The following is an 18,023-nucleotide window of genomic DNA, read 5'->3' on the forward strand; positions in this document are numbered from 1 at the left end:
AGCACAAGCCCTGCAATGAAACTTGCTCCAAAGCACAAACAGTTCATAGCAGCTGTTTGAGCTGTGGGCCCTTGGAGTCTCTTATCTGTGTTAACCCTCTTTCTTTTACCCGCTAAGATTATACTTGTACTCTGGACCAGGGAAAGGGAGAGGTAGGTGGAAAAAGAGGATTATCAGCAAGGCAGTGATTTTCTGAAGAAAAGTAATGAGTGCAGCTGGCAGGAGAAACATCTTGCACAAGTTCAGGGCAAGAGGCTAACTTTGTTAGAACTATTAGCATTTCCCAGGAATGCATGTTTACTGTAGCGAGGTGCTGAAAGTAAGGAACATCAACAAAAGGCAAAGTAAAAGCTGACAGGGAGAGAGTTTGTTCCACATTCCAAGCAGACTGCCTCAGAGCATTTGTTTCAGGAAAGTTTTAATATTCTTGACACTTTTGGCAGTGAAACCCACACTCCTACAATGTTGGCTATGTTTCGGGGGGGTGCATGTGCAGTATTTAGAACCTACTAGAAGCACCAAAGAAAAGCTCATGTACATACTGAATGGGAATGCCAGTCCATTCTTCTCTATAAGCTTCAATGTATCTTCTCCACAGGCACCTGTCAGCTCCATAAATGGTGGTGAACAGATCCTCTCATCTGCAAGAAAATAAAAAGACTCAAATGAAGATGAGGGGTTTAGCTCCTCAGCTGCATCATTACCAGCTCTCTCCTTCCTAACTGCCCCTTAATAGTCAGCTTATATTAAAGCACCCAAAGGACTGTAAGCCAGGCCTGAATTTGGGTTTCTGGAAACATTTCAGAAGATGAAAGGCTCAATTTTCATGCAGTCTAAAATGACAATATAAAGCCGGTATTTTCACAGGCAGCAAAAATGATCACCTGCTTAGGAACACACTGCACATGACTTAGCCAGTGAGGTGAAAAGCAACTGTGATCTTTTTATGCCTTCAAGCATAATTTTCTAAAGCATTTTACAAGAAACAGAATGGTCTGCAAATGTGACTAGAAAAGGCAGTCTCACAAAGCCATATGTCCTGTAGGGCTCCTCAGGTGGCAGATTCCAGTGTGTATTTACTTCAGGCAAGGTGCCAGAACATTCTGCTGTTCTCTGGGGTGGCTCTGCCAGGAAAGCAGTGTTCATTTGGTCTGGCAAAGCCAACCAGAGCACTGCTGAGACACCACCATGTTAAAACTGCTCAGCAAGTTCTGGGTAAAGAGAAGAATCATGGGAACCACGGTAAAATTTAATGGAGCAGGTCTGCTCCAGACTGTTTCTGCCAATGTTGTGCTTGTTCACATGGGGTTGTGGGAAGCTGGAGTCAAAAACCAGCCTTCTTAGTGACTTGGTAAGTTGACTTGCTCTAGGATGCCCTTCCTGTTCACTGCAGGAGAACTGAGATTCCCCTGGGAATGCAGCAGGAAAGGCAGAAACCACTGTAGGACTCATAGGACTTGCACATAAATCGCTTAAGAGGGCTGGGTTGCAATCTGAAGTGTAGAGAGAACCTTGGCTTCAGCCATGGCTTTGAGACAGGTCAGCAGGGGCCCAGGTTTTCAGACAACCTGTGTGCACATTGACAACACTGACTAAGTCAAATCAAGGACATCACACAAGTATGAATGACGATTTAAATTACCTCCTTAGTTAGCACAGCCTTAAAAAAGTACTATTTTAATGGAGTTTGAGCTATGGCCAGGTTAACTTCAGAGCCACAAATGAGTTATAGCTTGAGTTAGCTGCACAGCACTGAACACAATTCAGAACAGGTCTGCCAAGACTTATTCACTTTGCAGACTTATTTCAAGAGGATGACACCTTCCTCCAAAAAGGAACTGGAGACAAGCACAAATGGTGGGAGCAACTGCATCTGGCAAACTCAAGTCACAGATTTATATAAACCAGCAACTTGTCTTGAAAATAAGCAAAGCATGGCTGAATTGAAACAAGTGGAGGCCATGGTGTGCAGATGGTGAAGAAACTGAAAACTACATGTGAACTAAAACCCCAGCAAAGCTAAACATGACTCTGAGACAGACATGCATTCAGAAATCACTTTATAAACATTGTTTAGAGTAATACTTTTCACTTCATTGTAAGTATATATATCTAAAGAAAACGGAATCACTGAAAGTAACAGAGATGCAAGACTCTCTATATTTTGGTACACATCTCTCAATGCATCCATAAACTTTTGGAATATCTGAGAACTCTGTTCATTAGCAGTGTTGTCACTACAAGAAGTTTTCTGAGAAAAGGCTATTTTCATAGATTCTAAAAGGAGCAGAAAGATTGATGCTTTGAGGTCAACCTCTACAAAAGTAAACCAAACATCCCAGATTTCAAAGCTTTCAATTTGCTGCTATGAAAACAGAAAGCAGCATCCAAAAGTGACAGGTACTGTAATATTTACAAGCCTTTGCCAGAGTAAAAGTTCCTTAGTTGGATGAATTTAGGGAATAAGATTTAGTTTACAGATACTTGGGAACAACTTTGGCTTGGCAGCTCTCCCACCCACATGCTTAAGGCTCACAAATAACTTTGCCTTCAGAGTGCAGATGCAGAGGAACGTATGGTTCCATCTTGCTTCCCTCTGTTTCCCTCTCATGCAAACAGGAAAGGGAGACAGGGAGATTCAGTGCTCCTGCTGACTACATGACACTTGCATGGGGAGATGAAGGAAGGGACAAAAACAGGAATTTCTTTGACTTGTACTTAGAAAGGAGCACCTGGATCAACAAAAAGTAGCAAAGAAGACTCTTAGCATCTCAAAGTGCTCCTGCTGAGTTTGCATAGCACTGGCTCTTTCTCTATCAAGAAGGCAATTCTAGCCCACTGAAACCTCTAAAACAGACCATTAATTCACAGCCAGACCTGAGGACAAATAAATCCTCACTCAACACAAGATTTCAGTAGAGCCTACAGCTAGAAAACTGCTGCTCTGAGTTTAACTGCACACATTGAAATTCTAAAGATAGTGGCAGGTTAAAATAAAAAGTCCTCCAGCAATCATCCTCTCCTCCTTCCCAGGGTGGCAAACACGTGCTAAAGTTTTCTCTCATCACCCAGCTCCTGCTATCAGAGTGACAGCAGTCTCTGCACACCTTCTCTGCACTGAGGTCCAGGACAGACCTCACTTAATGCCTGAGAGTCAATTCAATACTGATTTACATTGGCTTGGAACTACACCATGGACCCACATAGTGCAAATGACCCCCGTGGTACACTGAGCCTTCCCTCCCCTCCTGCTGAGTAAGCTGCTTTAGTGTGGGCTTACTGAGCTGTGGTCAGTGCTGGACTCTTGGCACTGTCACCACTTCTTTGCAAACCAGCAGTGACAGGACACCATGAAAAACCATTGCCAAAAAGAACAGTAAATACACACAAACAAGTAATATAACAGTCAAGAGATGAGAAGGGGTCATGATTCTGGCTCCATGGCTGTCCCTTTCTGCAGCCTAACTCTCCAGTCTAAACCCAACACTATTCTCATTTGCACCTGACAGTCCTAGAACAAAGCACTTTAATAAAAGCAGTCTGAGAACTACTGCAGGTTAAGGCCACAGCTATGTCAGCCCTCCTGTGCAGCGGCACTGGCCATACACCCGCAGCAGAAGTGACTCTGTCGGGACAGACCTGATGCAACCCAGAACCTGTGCACACAGCTGATGCTGTTGCTTTTCTACCATCAGTACTCAGCTCTGTGCTGTGCTGCTGAGTGGAAGAGTCTTCTTCTAAAACATCAAGTTTGGAAAAAACTCCATCTCACCTTCCACCCTTGGCTATGCACAAGTGACCTTAAATCCCAAGAGATTACTACGTATGCAGTTTCTGATCTTTTCACTTTGGATCTGAAACTAAAAATCAGGCACTCCCCCCTCCCTTTGGGTGCATATACTGCATCACACAATAAGCAGATGACCACAATTATTACCCTATCTTCCTTCATGCAGCCTGTGCTGGACCAAAGATATCAACAGGAAATGTCTGTCTGTAAGTCTACAGACTGCTGTGAATTAAGATTCTGTAGATTGCTATAGTGCACATTTAGAGAATGGCATTTCTTTATTTTCTATGCACCTGTTGTCTCTGAGAGTCCTGCCTTTGAAATATGGCCACCACTGCAGGTGAACCTTGTCAGGTACAGAAGTGCCAGCGTAACAGCAACAAGGAAAGATTCTTTAGATCAGAATGTTCAGCTTTCACTTCAGACAAGTACCAAAAGTATCTGTAGCACTTTTGTTGTAAAAAACAACATATTATAATTAAATTTAAAAGTCAAAATCCTGTCACTCTGTTCCTCCCCCATCTTTGTCCTCATTTTTATTGCATGCCTTAGCACAAACTTTGTGGTATCTGTTTTCCATATCTGCCTTTAGATATTCTGCCTTTTCTTCAAAATTATTTGATCTCAGATGGAGTTTTTTCTCTCCCTCTCTCCTCTTTCTTACTTTCTGTATTGTTTCTCATTCCCATCCCCATCTCTCATCTAGGCTGTTCATTTTCCAACCATTATTTCTGTTCTTTCAGTGCCTCCTACACTTTATCCCTCCATGACCTCTGAATGGAGCTCATGGCTGGAGGGATCACGTTCATTGCAAGCACAGGGGGAGTGTCTGCAGGGGGACACCTGAGGACAGCTGGCACTCACAGGTCACAGGTGACAGGCAGCAATTTCAGCACAGGGCACTCAGCCCTGGCACACCCTGCTGTGGGGTGAGCTTTGTCAGAATGCTGTTCCATTCCCATGGAGCAACAACATTATTATGAGAGCTTGACTGATGAGGGCCAGTTCACAGGATGAGTAACACAGCTACCAACAACAGAGAGGTGAAAGAGCACCCAAACCAGGGTGTCAGTGCCAGGAGGGGATTACTGCAGGTGAAGTTCAACAATAGTGACAGGAGCAATGGGATGTGAAGATGGGGAAGATGCAGACTGAAAACTGGCTGGGGAAAAGCATTTTCTGGCAGTGAGAATTGGTGGAATTCTTTGTGCTCAGGACTTGCTTTAGTTAGAGATGCTGAGTAATGCTTCTCTACTCAGGGCACCCTGGTGGCCTGCAGACAGCCTACCAAACAGTCACAGGATACCCAAAGCCCCAGGACAAGGCACAAGGGGCCAAACAACACACTCTCCCATTCAGTAGCCAGGCAAAATGGATAGAGGAAAAATAAGAGTAATACATGGCTGTTCTCAGTTGAACCAAGTCTTAAAAATAAATGGAAACCACTGTGACAGGGCTCTACAAGACAGTCCTCGGATGATTCTGATAAGGATAAATACCTTATAAAAAAGTTACCTTATATAAAAGTTTGAGAAGTACCAACACGGTGGACAGCTGTGGAAAAAATAAACCATAAGAGAAGAAGAATCTATTCAGATTTCTTTGGTCCTTATGGTTTTGGACAGGGAAGAAAACAAATAATTGATTGCAGATCCAATGCCCTGAATGCCCTGCATTCATAGATCAACAAACTATATTTCCTTGTCTTCAGAAAAAGAGTTTAAAGGGAATTTATGGTCATCTGTGAGAATAGCTCAAAACCTCTCCAGAAAAGAAATACAAAGGGAAAGCCACTGCCTATTAGGTTCCAGATTTACTGTCTAAACATGTTTCCCTATCTCATAATTCACTTTCCTTCACCACCTAGCCTAGGGATTAGGAAGTGCAGCAGACAGGCTGAAAAAAAAGTATTTATTCCCAGCACCACCAACCTCTTTCCACAAAACCACAATGCAGTCAACAAACACAGCTGAACTCTGAACTTCCATTTGTGAACTGGGGAGAAGGCTTCACCTCCCCTTGGCCAGGCAGGCCTTTATGGAGCTAGTTAAAGGAGTTCCAGGAGAAACACTTTTTGATGCTACCGGGGTCATTACAGCAGCTGAACAAACTACCTGTTGGAAGCTTCAGTCTGAGCATCATCAACCAAAATCCTGAGAGTGTTACTGGAAAAACATAAACCAGAAGGTGTTTACTGATGAATATATTATCTTTTGCCCAGGCTCAATATTCATTATTAGCAGTGCCTTCTTTTTTTACACACAGAAGGTAAAAGATGCACCAAATGAAGGGTGTGCTGAGGACAGGGAAAGGTAAAAGAAGCTGGTACCGAGAATTTATGAAACAGGTAGAAGGAAGATGCAGTTTGTCAAAGGAGCACAAGAGGAGGCCTGGAGTCCCCAAGGTGTGCAACAGACTTGGCACACCTATATCCCTTAATTCTGCTTTCCAAGTCCAAAAGGAGCACAGCTTGCGCCTGAGTTGCTCTCTGTGCCTGGAAAGGCTGTCACTATTATTCCTGAAAAGACTGGGTACACGACCTCCCCATCACACAGGGCAGTATGCAGAAAAATGAAAAAGCTGCTTTGAAAAGTGCTTACCACCCTTAAGAAAAGCACAAAACCATCCATGTCAAAATCAGGACTGGCTCATCATCTAACATGCACGGAGCAAAAGTTAAGCCTTAAACTATCAGAAAGATTTACAGCAGATGGAACAAACTCTAAACTTCCTACTTTGTTGAAAAAAGCCACTCTTTAATAGAATAGTTTGCACTGGGATTTGAAAACATTTAAGACTCTTTAAAAATAAATATATTTTCAGTAAACTGTGCTTCACTGTAGCTTCCATCAGCTTGTGGCACTCTGTTCCTGTGGGAATAGAGAGGATACACAGCCAGGGCAATGTCTTTTCCTCCTAATACAATAAGGGGAGGAAATCTGAATTTCCAGCTCACCCCTGCCTACTGAGTTCATTTTCAATCAAAAAACCCAACCACACAGAGAAGCTGGCAAGGTTTTTTTAAGCTTGCAGCTGAATCTTATCTCAAAGGTATTGCAAACCACTACATGACAGAGTGTTTTGCTCTTTGAATCCCTTTATTGACTGTACACTTACAGCTTTGGACTGTAACTTCTGCTAAGGTCAAAAGTTGCTTCACCAAGGAGTCAGTCAAGCAAAGCCAACCCCAACTTCACAGCAGCCCAGCCCCTGTGAACTGAAGAACCCCTTCTTCACTCCTCTCTCTAGGAGATAATTTTTCAGTTGAAACCTAAAAGCTTTATTCATAAACACCACAACTTTCACAGGTTTATTTCAGCACTTCTGTGCTGTATTAAAGATACTCTCAAGCTGTTTTCCCTTCCCCTCAGAACTGCATGTGCATGAGGAATATTGCCAGAACAGATTTAGTTCAAACATATGTTGATCTATACTCATCACTGAAAAAACCAACGCATGTATGAATATCCATGTGTTTGCATCTCACTCTCTAAGTCTCTGAGGGGAAAATTCCAGTTTTAAGGGTAAAGTAGCTGTATCTGGGGAGCATTTGGCAACACATTCTAAAGACACAAGAGGGCAGAGCAGACTCAGCTTTGAGGGCACAATTTCAAGCTTAACCTAGCTTGACATACAAGAACTGCAGACAGAATATCTGTGTTAAATGGAACATCTGCAGAGCAACAGTCTTGGGTTTTAAAAAAGTAGTGATTTTGAAGCATCTGGGCAGCGAGTGAGGAAATCTCAGAGCTGAATATAAATATGAAACTATTCAAAAATTCACAATAACTTGTCATTTCCTTGCAATTTAGGAGTGCTAATTATGGGTTTTGAACATGATGAAATCAGCACAGACTAAAGAGAAAGTATAAACCATAAAGAAGAAATAAAGGAAAGGTCATAGTAAAGCCAGCCTGATGGACTTTTTTCTCCCAGATGAACTCTTCCTCAGAGACAACCATTTCCCAAAGCTCTGGTCTGTATCAGATCCTCCTTTACTTTTTAGCTCTAGACTTTTATCTTATGCCCACTTTCCTTAATGAGCAGAATCCTTCTGATTCCAAGGAAGGAATTCACGTCATCCTGTGGGTGCTCGGGCTGAAAGAGGCAGGTTTTGCAGACAAGCATTCTGCTCACTTGTGCTGATGGAGCCTCACAGGCACCCAAGAGCAGAGGAGCACAGCTACAGCTGTGCCTTCAGTTGAAACAGACCTGTGGTGAAACACAGTCACTGACTCAGCCTGACAAAGGGTGCTCACGACCATGTAACAATTTAAGTGGTGAAAAATGATTCTCATTCAGGAGTAAAGGCTGGGAGATGGGTGATCATCATCAAATAGTCTCATTTTTCAGCAGGTAAAAGGGGTTATCCACCACTCTGCAAATGCAGTTGAATTTAAAAATCCAAGCACACCTCACCACAGAAAAAGGAGGCAAATGAACTAGCTGTCCAGGAGAAGGACATAAACCTTCTGGTGCTTCTTAGGCTCTTTGTAGATAAGAGTATTAGACAAAACTCTCTTAAAAGTAATAAAGAAGAGTGGAAAAAACCTGCTAGAACAGTTTTTGTTGAAACAGTAACATTTATTCCTTATAGCACTGAACCTGTACCAAAACTTGGGGACTCATTTCACAGGCAGGAGTGTTTCCAATGTTATAGAAATAATGAAAGCAATTTTCCTCATCAAGGAAACAAATGAAAGGGATTATTTGGCAAATGCAAAGAAGTCTTTTCTGCATTTTTACCCCAATAATGTTCTGCTCAGAAGACTGGCATTGAATGTATTGGTATCTGCAAAACCCCAAAGGCATTTCAAGAAGACAGACTATGCAAAATACACTCTGCATGTCTGCTCTACATTAAAATGCAAATGTCAGATTCTGTGTGAATACCTGAACCCTGATTAAAACCACCTCAACTGTCTCTAAACAATAATGTGTATCTGCTGTTTCATATGCTTACCTATGTATTTTGAATACAGGAATTATACTTAGCATTACCATTTTCAAGTAGCAAATGTGCCCAATTTTAGTATTCTTACCAACACAGACAACTCTGCTGTGTAGAATGATAAAGGAATCTCAGAACCAAGCACCAGTGTCCAAATACAATATTTTCCCATGAAATACAGAAGGTATATAATGGCCAAATGCAGCATTTTTATGCTTCCTCCCCCAAATACTGAGATAAGACATTTCTTAGACTAGAACAAAAAAATTTCCAAGCTGAATTTCTACTTTCAAACTACACAGCTCCAGGACAGGAGCTGTTGGGGTGTTGGTTTGCATCCCCCTGGCCTAGATGGTGGATAGGAACAGATAGTGGTGTGCACTTCCCTGTACACACCTTGTACACACCTGATTCACATAGAAAATTGATGGCAGAGACAGCACCATTTTGCTCCATATAATGCTCATCAGATGCTCATCATTCCCAGGATGAGCAGGTAAACTGTGAAGACCCAATGCTGAACTCCTTACTAAATTTATTTGTATATAACTCTACTCACTTTAACCAGTTAGTTCCTCTCAGTTGAAGAATCAGTCTTTCCTTATGTTATAGAGTACATTGTCTAATAAAATAGAAAATGCACTCATGGCAGGGGCCATGATGGCAGACATGATGTAGGCAGCTTTTTCTTGTCTGTGATGGAGTTCATTTGAAGATATTAGAGTACCCAGATGAGCAGAGTCCACTGAAGCTCTTTATATCTCTAATCTAAGAGGGTTGATGGCCCTTAACCAGATCAGTTTAATGAGCTTTTGGAAGATAAATCCTGGGAGATAGTACACAATGCATGTCCCAGGCTTTCAGCAAACACCATTTCCAATCTACACATGCTGTGTCAGAGGCAAAGCAGCAGCCCACAAGGATTGCAAATTAATGACAAAATTCCCTCCAAGGTAGAGGAATCCCAGGGACACACTGCAAGGGGCTCTGACAGTATCATTCAATGCTTAGTTCAAGCCCCCATAGTCCTGCAGCACCTGTGCCCCAGCTTGAACCAGAAAGGAACAGGAACTCTGGTTCCTGTTCCAAACCATACCAGCAATGACAGAGGAAATGTGAATAAATACCTGCCTTTTATTACTTTAGCAGCCCACATGTATGTGAACACAAATTAAGTGCAAGAGTTTACAAACAGATCCAGAAAACACAGGAGGATCTTGGGATAACACTGAGTAACAGGAGAGGCACATTGCTGTCACTGCACAGCTGAGCGGGGCTGACTGGCAGCCCTGTGCCTTGGTACCTCCTGTCACCTGTGTGATAGGGAGGCCATCCCTGTGCTTTGAGGCCAGACATTTGCCAGAGATTTGGTGACCAAAGATTTCATTTGAGTTCCTCTCTGTAAAGCAGCCACTCGAAGCATGACTACACAACTGCCATAACTGCAATACACTTCTTCCTGTGCCATGGGTGACATGTAACAATGTGGCATTTCAATAACAACAGTGGAAAGAACTGTTTGCAGATACCTAAGCAGAGACTATCAACTCAACAACACAAGCACATGATCATGGTCCCAAGTTTGTATGTAACATGGGAAATAAGAAGCTAATGCCCTGCCCTAATACTGTCCTTGCATAGGTTAGCAAACTTCTCTAATACATGTGGGACTACTACACTGCTCACCATTCAGAGCTTGCACTTTGTGTTATGGAAGGAACAAAATCAAATGAACAGACTTTTTATTCAGAAACATTTTGTATTTTCAATTGAAGATCATATAGACAATCCTGTGGCACTTGCAAAAATGTGACTGAAACACTGGTTCTGGCCTTAAAGCATTCTGCTCTGCACTTGTTTGCAATGCCTTAACAGGAGTAGGGCACACCAACAAAGGCTGCTGCCTACTACACAGACTGGTACAGCTTGATGGTTTTTCCCAAGTGAGGTGGATTGAGCCCACTCCAAATCAATGAGAAAAAATAGCTGCTGAGACAAACAAGCTATGAGTATTTTAAACATCAGAAAGAAAATGACTTATCTACATGGGAAAGCTTTGTTAGTGTATATTTTTCTGTTCTAATTATGTTAGTATAACTATAGCAAAGGAATGCACACACACTATGTTGTTTACATTGGATTAGTTTCTGTTGCTAAAGTTTCAGACAGCCCTGTAAATATTAAGCTATTAGAGAGTGTCCAAAGGAGGGCAATGAGCACAGTGAAGGGCCTTGATGGGAAGTTGTATGAGGAGGGGCTGAGGTCACTTGTTCTGTTCAGCCTGGAGAAGAGCAGACTGAGGAGAGACCCCACTGCAGTTGGAGCTTCCACCTGAGGGCAAGAGGAGGGGCAGACACTGATCTCCTCTCTCTTCTGACCAGTGACAGGATTCAGGGAACGGACTGAAGTTGTGTCAAGAGAGGTTTAGAATGGATATCAGAAAAAGGTTTTCACCGAGTATGGCTGAACCTGGAACAGGCTCTCCAGGGAAGTGGTCACAGCACCAAGCCTGAGAGAATTCAAGTGTTTGGACAATGCTCTCAAGCACATGGTGTGACTCTTGAGGATGGTGCTGTGCCATCGAGTTGGACTCCATGATCCTTATGGGTCCCTTCCAACTCAGCATATTCTGTGATCTTTTTTCACAAACAACTGCAAAGCACTCTGGATAGATATCCCACAACAGATCCCAACACTCATCAAAACACTTGGCAACACCTGTGAGAAACTATTGGGAGCCAAGGACCAGCAGTCCTTACCTACTACCCTGAACCCATGATGGTGTAGGAAGCTGACACTATTTCCTTGCTGCAGACAGGCTGCCAGGAGAAAATCCTGTATTGCATGATTCTCTCTGGCATCATGGAGAAGAAGTAGTGGCTGCTGAACTGGAAGGGGCATGTGCCCAAGCTTGATATTTTTGTGGATGTCATCTGCTAAGATGCCAAGCCTCCAGCAGAACCCAGGACAAAGTGGTTTCTATTTCTATTTTCTCTGGCACTGTAAGACTCGGTCTTTGGCTGCATCTTTGGTGCAGTCAGTGTCTGTGTCCCTGGTTTGACAGTGGGCATGTCAAGCAGCTAGCAGCAGCCAAAAGCCATTTATTCCATGAAAACCTCAGTGCTTCAAAGCAGCAATTCCAGCACTTGATCTCCTTCAATAACACCTGGGAGGGAGGGAGAGAGATGGCAATAAAAATGCTGAGGGAGGAAAGACAACTCCACCAGAATGGAGTCCTTGACAGATGTGCCAGCACACATGGCAGGACAAGGTGCCTCCTGAGTCTGGCTATGAGCTCCCAAAAGTTGTGTGCCAGTGAATAATTGTGACAGAAAGGGGACTTCATCTCACATGGCTCCAGCCAACTTGTTTCTGCAAGCTGTCTGTGTACCAGCAAAGCCAATGGAAACAGGCAGATTTAGACAGCGATTTTACTTTATACATTCAGCAGTTTCAAACTAGTAACTTCTGGACAAATCTATCTCTACTCACTGTTTGTAAACACCTAGTACTGCACATATATGTAAATCTAAGCTAGACAGTGTGAAGTACAATAAACTGCCCTTTGCTGCCAGACAATTGCCTTCACAAGAACTGCTGCTGCAAAGTAATCTTCCTGTTTTTCTGAAATGTGCATTCCTGCCTTGCAGGGAACAATGCTGACCTGTACAGTTTGAATAAATAAAGAAATACCTATCATTTTCTGGCTTCAGTTACTGCACTGACTCCTGATTCATGAACTTGCTACTATCTCCTGTCAAGTATGACAGCAAGGGTGGAAGAGATGTCCACATGCAGAAACGTCAGAAAGAAAGTCCAGAAAAGACAGACAACTTCTGGCTGATTTCACAGAATCCCAGAATGGCTTGGGTTGGAAGGGGTCAAATATCATGGGTGCATTGAAGAAAACTGAGGTAAAGCACAGCCACAGACTGGATCATTTAGAAAACAGGAGCTGAGTGAGTGCAGGCAGCTTGTAGGAGCCTTTTCAAAATGCTGCTGAACTGTCCCCAGTTCCCTAGATGTCCTGCACCTACACCAAGGAATACAGGGGATGCAGACTCCTAGAAGGTCAGACTATATCATATCCACCCCTTAGCTGTCCAACACAAAGGGCACTGTGACCCCTCTACGTTGGTAATACAAGGATTTTCCCTTTCACAACAGCCAGTGACAGCACACATGGCAGTGACTCAAAGACAGAAGATGCCTTGAGCCACACAGGCACATCCATGTGAAAAACAACACCATCACGTGTGGCTCAGAGTATCTGTGAGATCAGGGAAAAGTTCCCCATGTGTTCAGTGTCAATTCCCAGTATTCAACAAATCCTTTCCCAAAGGAAAAGGAATGTCCTGTGTCTTCCAAAAATGCACTTCTTTGAGAAGTAAATAGTTGCAAAAACTTGATTTGTACCTGCTGTCATCCAACCCACTTTTTGGTGGTTGTCAATGCTGTAAAGATATGTCAAAATCCTATGCTCTACAATGTATGTCCTGCACACAATATTTTAAATCACAGGCTAAACTCTATTCTTAATCATGTTGTAATAAAAAAAGTTTAAAAGACTACCCAGTCAAAGAATGCTGGATTCATACCACACCAGTTGTAGGATCTGAACTCTGCTCTGTAGGTGGATTAGAAAGTTATGGAAAGAACTAAATTCTTGGCTAACTTTCAAGAGGAGAAACATTGCTAAGCTCAACAAGTTAGACAGCTCTCAGCATGACCCATCATGGTTTGTATAAAAAGTCTCTGATTTAGTAGAAATGCTATTTCCTTTCTATCTGATCTATTTAATGACCTTTTTCCAGGCTTTGGGAATCTCATTTTGGGTACTCATTTTCTTTTTGACAGATTGAAAATGCTGTAACAGTGTCAAGGCAACAGAAGACATTGAGAGACAGAACACTTTCAAAATGAGGAACATACCTGTAGATCTGGGAAAGCTAAATTCTTCAAGAGCAATTAGTAAATTTCTGAGACATGCAGTCATGTCTTTCAGTCAAAACTTTACTATCTTATTAATAGATGAAAATAATTAGCTTGTATTTGCAAAGACTAAAAAAAAATGAACACAGTGTATACTAAGATTAGATTTGATGTACATTTAAGATTGATGTACATTTTATTTATATAAGCCTCTTCAAATACACAAGGTTCCATATGCATCCAAGATTCTTCCTTCATTCCTGGGCTATCCAACAGCAGTTTCATTTTACTGCCAGGCAAGCTGAAGCAGACCCTCAGTGAACTGATAAAAGTTTTGGTGGTAGGCTCACTTGGACCATACCTGCAATTGTCTCCTGCTGTCATACAGCACTCCTTGTTTGGAGATCTTTCCCTTTTTACAAAGGCAGCACTCATCACCACTCATTTTACAGCAGTGAAAGAAAGAGACAAAACCCTAGAAGGGCTCATCAAGAGACAGCCTGTGGGCAGGAGTGGAAAACCTCATCTTCTGTGCCCGACTCCATCTGAACCAAGAACTTAATCAGTGCTGGGTCTGCTCTGGGTCACCAGCCACTTGCAATGCAACAGCTGAGCAATGTTTGTTGAAGCATTTAAATATAGAGAAAGGAAACAAAGATGCAAAAATATCAAAGTCAAAAAGTGCAGTGGAAAAATTTATAAAAGCTATGAACCTCACATAGAGTATAAGCATTTATTCCAAGAATGTAGAATGTGATCCCAAATAACATTAGGATTTGCAGATACATTACACAGACACATAGCTGAAGCTTTATGTGAGATTTCCTTGTGTGTCTGGAAGCTCATATCCCTGTCCACTTTCTGGGTTTTCATCTTTGTGCTCTTGCATTGCTGTGATGTTTAGTGATTGCTTGTTTGGTCATTGTGCCCATGGATGATTTTATGTAAGTGTAAGCTGTGCCACCAGCACTGTGCAGGTGTCCAAACGTGCTTATTTCTGCAGGGCCTCTCAAACACAAGGATCTGCACATCAGTGCTCAAAGAGCTTCAGAAACAAGGAGGACAGGCTGTACAAACACATCAGTTCTCTGAGGTGGAGAGGCTCTTCCTGACTTGAACTCACCTTGGGAGAACATGAAATTATGCAAACAGAGGAGTTCTGAGACCATGAATGTGCCCTGACAAGAACACTTCTACTTTCCTTCCTCTTCCCCGAGGCCAGCACTGGTGCCATTTGTTAGAAAAAACCTGAGTACCATGTATTAGGCAGCAAAGCAGAGCACACACATCTTTTCTGGATAATTCACTCGCATTATCAGAAAAAAGGGCAACAGAAGACATTAGGCCACTGCAGACAAGGTGCTGTAAAATTCAACATTTGTGTTAAAATGCAGGAACGATGTACCTTTGGTGTCTTAGGGAACAGCCTTCAAAACCTGACCTCAGCAGCTTTTCTCTGAGATGAATGTGGAGGAGGATGCTGTTATTTCTCAGTGCTGCTGAGTTCAGCTCAGCAAGAAGGGGAAAGCACTCAGGAAGGAATGCTCTGTTTTCCCAAACAAGGACATGTTAGCACCCTACCAGGACACCAATCCAGGCAGTACCAGCATTTGTTTTGTTCCAGTAAATCTGACTATTAGTCACATCTATGTACTGCCTGCAGCAGCCAAATGCTGTAGTGAGACACAGGAAACTTGTACAGGCAATTCCAGAAACACATTCATCCTGCACCAAAATACAATATATTGTCAGTTAAAGGAGGGATTCTCACTCCAACACTAGGGGTGACATTTTGTCTCCAAATATGTACCCAGAGTCAGAGGTGACATAGGACCTGAAAACAGTCAGGAATGTACCACAGCTCAGTCTCACATGTTTGTCCTTGAAAATTCTTAGTCTTAGCAGAACAAGAGGAGGAAATGCCCTGAGGACTCCTTGAAACGTCTCCACAGGAAGGGATGTTGCAAGTATCAATTATACTGTGTAACTGAAAAAGGGGGGGAAAAACACAAGTGTGTTCAGAACTAGAAAACCACAGCAGGTGTCAATATTTTCCATATTTTCTTCAGACATGTAATATCAACACTTCAAGCTTCTCCATTAAGTGTTTAATTATAGTCTCCTTAGGTTTCTTAGGAATTGTCTGCACAGCATACAGCAGAGCACAAAAGCAGGAGAATTGGGAGATTTGGTGCTTTACTAAAAGGGGAAGCAGAGAACACAGTGAATGTCTTGTGAAAATAAGATGATCATGCCTTGTGTAATGCTGCAAAGGGATGGCTGTGACCCTGACAGTGGTTGGGCTTTTGAAAGTGCCAGGGAGCCACGTTCAGCATGACAGGGGAGCAGCCAGGAGCACAGGGCAGTAAGCCTACCTCACTCATGCATAAATCTGTCACTACTGCTATTTGATTTTGCAGACCACTTTCACACAAATACACAGAACAGGGAGGCATCCTGTCTGCTCTGTTCACCTGAGAGCAACAGTTCCTGTCCTTCCAGGCAGGAACAGACAGTTGTGAACTGAGAGGAAATAAAGTCTAACAGAACTCATACCCTGCTGAACTCACAGCTTGGTGCCCCTTTGAAATGAGGGACTGAGGACATGACTTTGGTTCACAGCACTCAGTACTGTCATTATGGACTTTAGGGGCTGCACTAATTAAATGTACCCTTATGGAACCAAAATCCTTCATTTCCTTCTGATAGCCTTTTTCAGGGCACAAGCACACAGGCTTTACACTCCAGCACTCATGGAAGGTGTCATTCCAAGACTAACCAATGAGGAAACCACAAAACCAAAAACACCCCTTCTTGCCCAACAAACCCTCACCATTCCCCTGCATTTTTCTAGGGGGAGGCTGGTGAAGAAGGCAAGCAGCCTCCCACAGTTCAGGGCCCAACAGAATGCTTGTGACATTCACATTTATCTCAGTCCTAAGTGAGCCATGACAGTGCAGCAGTTAGCATGTGCATGTGCCACTGGAACAACGAGTGGGAAACCAATGCAACCACCTTGCTGGGGGAACTGGAAGCTCCATCTTCCTGTGGTGTCAGGACTGAATCCTCCTGTAAAGCAAAGCAGAGGGAAGCCTTCCTCCTAGGAGGATTCAGCCTCATGGCCATGGAAAGCAAGCACAGTGAGGACCCAAGGAGGATAGCACTGCCACAGCCTCTGCTGGCTGAAACAAAGCAGAAGACATGTCTGAGCCAGGCATGCTCAGGGCACCGAGCTGGTACCTCCATCTTTTGAAACTTTACACTTCTTCTACACTAAGTACTTTATTCAGTTCATATTCCTCACCATGAGGCTGAGCTAGATGCTTATTTGAATTTGCTTTCAAATCAGCAGGATGGCCCCTGCCCTGTATACCATGAAACACTAATTATGTTCACTTTGGCAATAGTTGTTGGTCTGTGATTGAAATAAATACTCTGTCTTCAATGCCTGCTTCTTAAGTCTGCTCGAGTAAGAGAATATTCTATAAACATATCCCTGCCAACAAACCAATACATTCATGGTTTCTTCCCCTAATACTGATATATACTTTCATAGCTTTTCCCTTATAAATATTTTTCAAGCTTATCTCAGACAAGAAGAAATTAATTTCCTGTATGAAAGGTAAACAGCAGGACAGATGTTCATGGAGCACAGTGAAAAATGAAACACTTCAAACACATAGTTGCCAACTGAGAAATTACTGGTTCTTCATTAGCAAGAATTTGAGTTAGTTAGCATAAATGAAGTTACCAACCCTTCCTCTCCCCTTTCTGTTTATCCTACTAAGCAGGAAATTCCAGAGACCACATTTAATAATGTTTCTTTCTAAGAAGTGATTTTAGATTTCTAAAGGATTTTCAGTTATTACAGTTCATGATCACTTCTACACGTTCCTCTAGTCATTTTACTTCAGCTTCTCTCAAAGAATTCCCAAGAATTTTAATTTAATTTCATTTTTCACCTTTGCATCCCATTTCAAAAGCACTTATATTCTGCAGCATAAGCCTAATCATTATGTTCTGCCTTATACAGAGCTGCCAAAACCCAGGGTTAAACTGCAGTCAGACAAAGCTCAGACCACTTTTTCAGGAGAACACAGCCCAGGACTGGCTCAAAAGTTGCTCCTCAGCACAAGGTGGGATCCCCACACGCAGCATCCCACCTCATCCAGCAGGTACAACCTGCAGGCACCAGTACCAATATTTTAAAATAATTTCCCATGTATTTCATTCCAGCTCCTTGTCAGAGAAGCCTGGAAAAATGTCAGCTGTCTTTTTATCTGAACACCCATCTGACCGCAGTATGACCAACAGAGGGAACGAGAGGGGACAGGACTTAAACACACTGTA

At 42.7% G+C, this 18,023-nt stretch overlaps 1 protein-coding gene across 2 annotated transcripts in view; it reads right to left on the bottom strand.

The window, feature by feature from the left end:
- Positions 1-18,023, bottom strand: part of ITPK1 (inositol-tetrakisphosphate 1-kinase) — a 151,227-nt gene that overhangs the window by 13,838 nt on the left and 119,366 nt on the right. For both annotated transcript variants that reach the window (XM_058807929.1, XM_058807928.1), the window contains one exon: positions 543-641. In XM_058807929.1, coding sequence (XP_058663912.1) covers positions 543-641 — 99 coding nt within the window. The remainder of the gene's footprint in view (positions 1-542; positions 642-18,023) is intronic.

This window comes from Ammospiza caudacuta, chromosome 6, assembly GCF_027887145.1.
Source record: "Ammospiza caudacuta isolate bAmmCau1 chromosome 6, bAmmCau1.pri, whole genome shotgun sequence".
NCBI classification, from domain to species: domain Eukaryota; kingdom Metazoa; phylum Chordata; class Aves; order Passeriformes; family Passerellidae; genus Ammospiza; species Ammospiza caudacuta.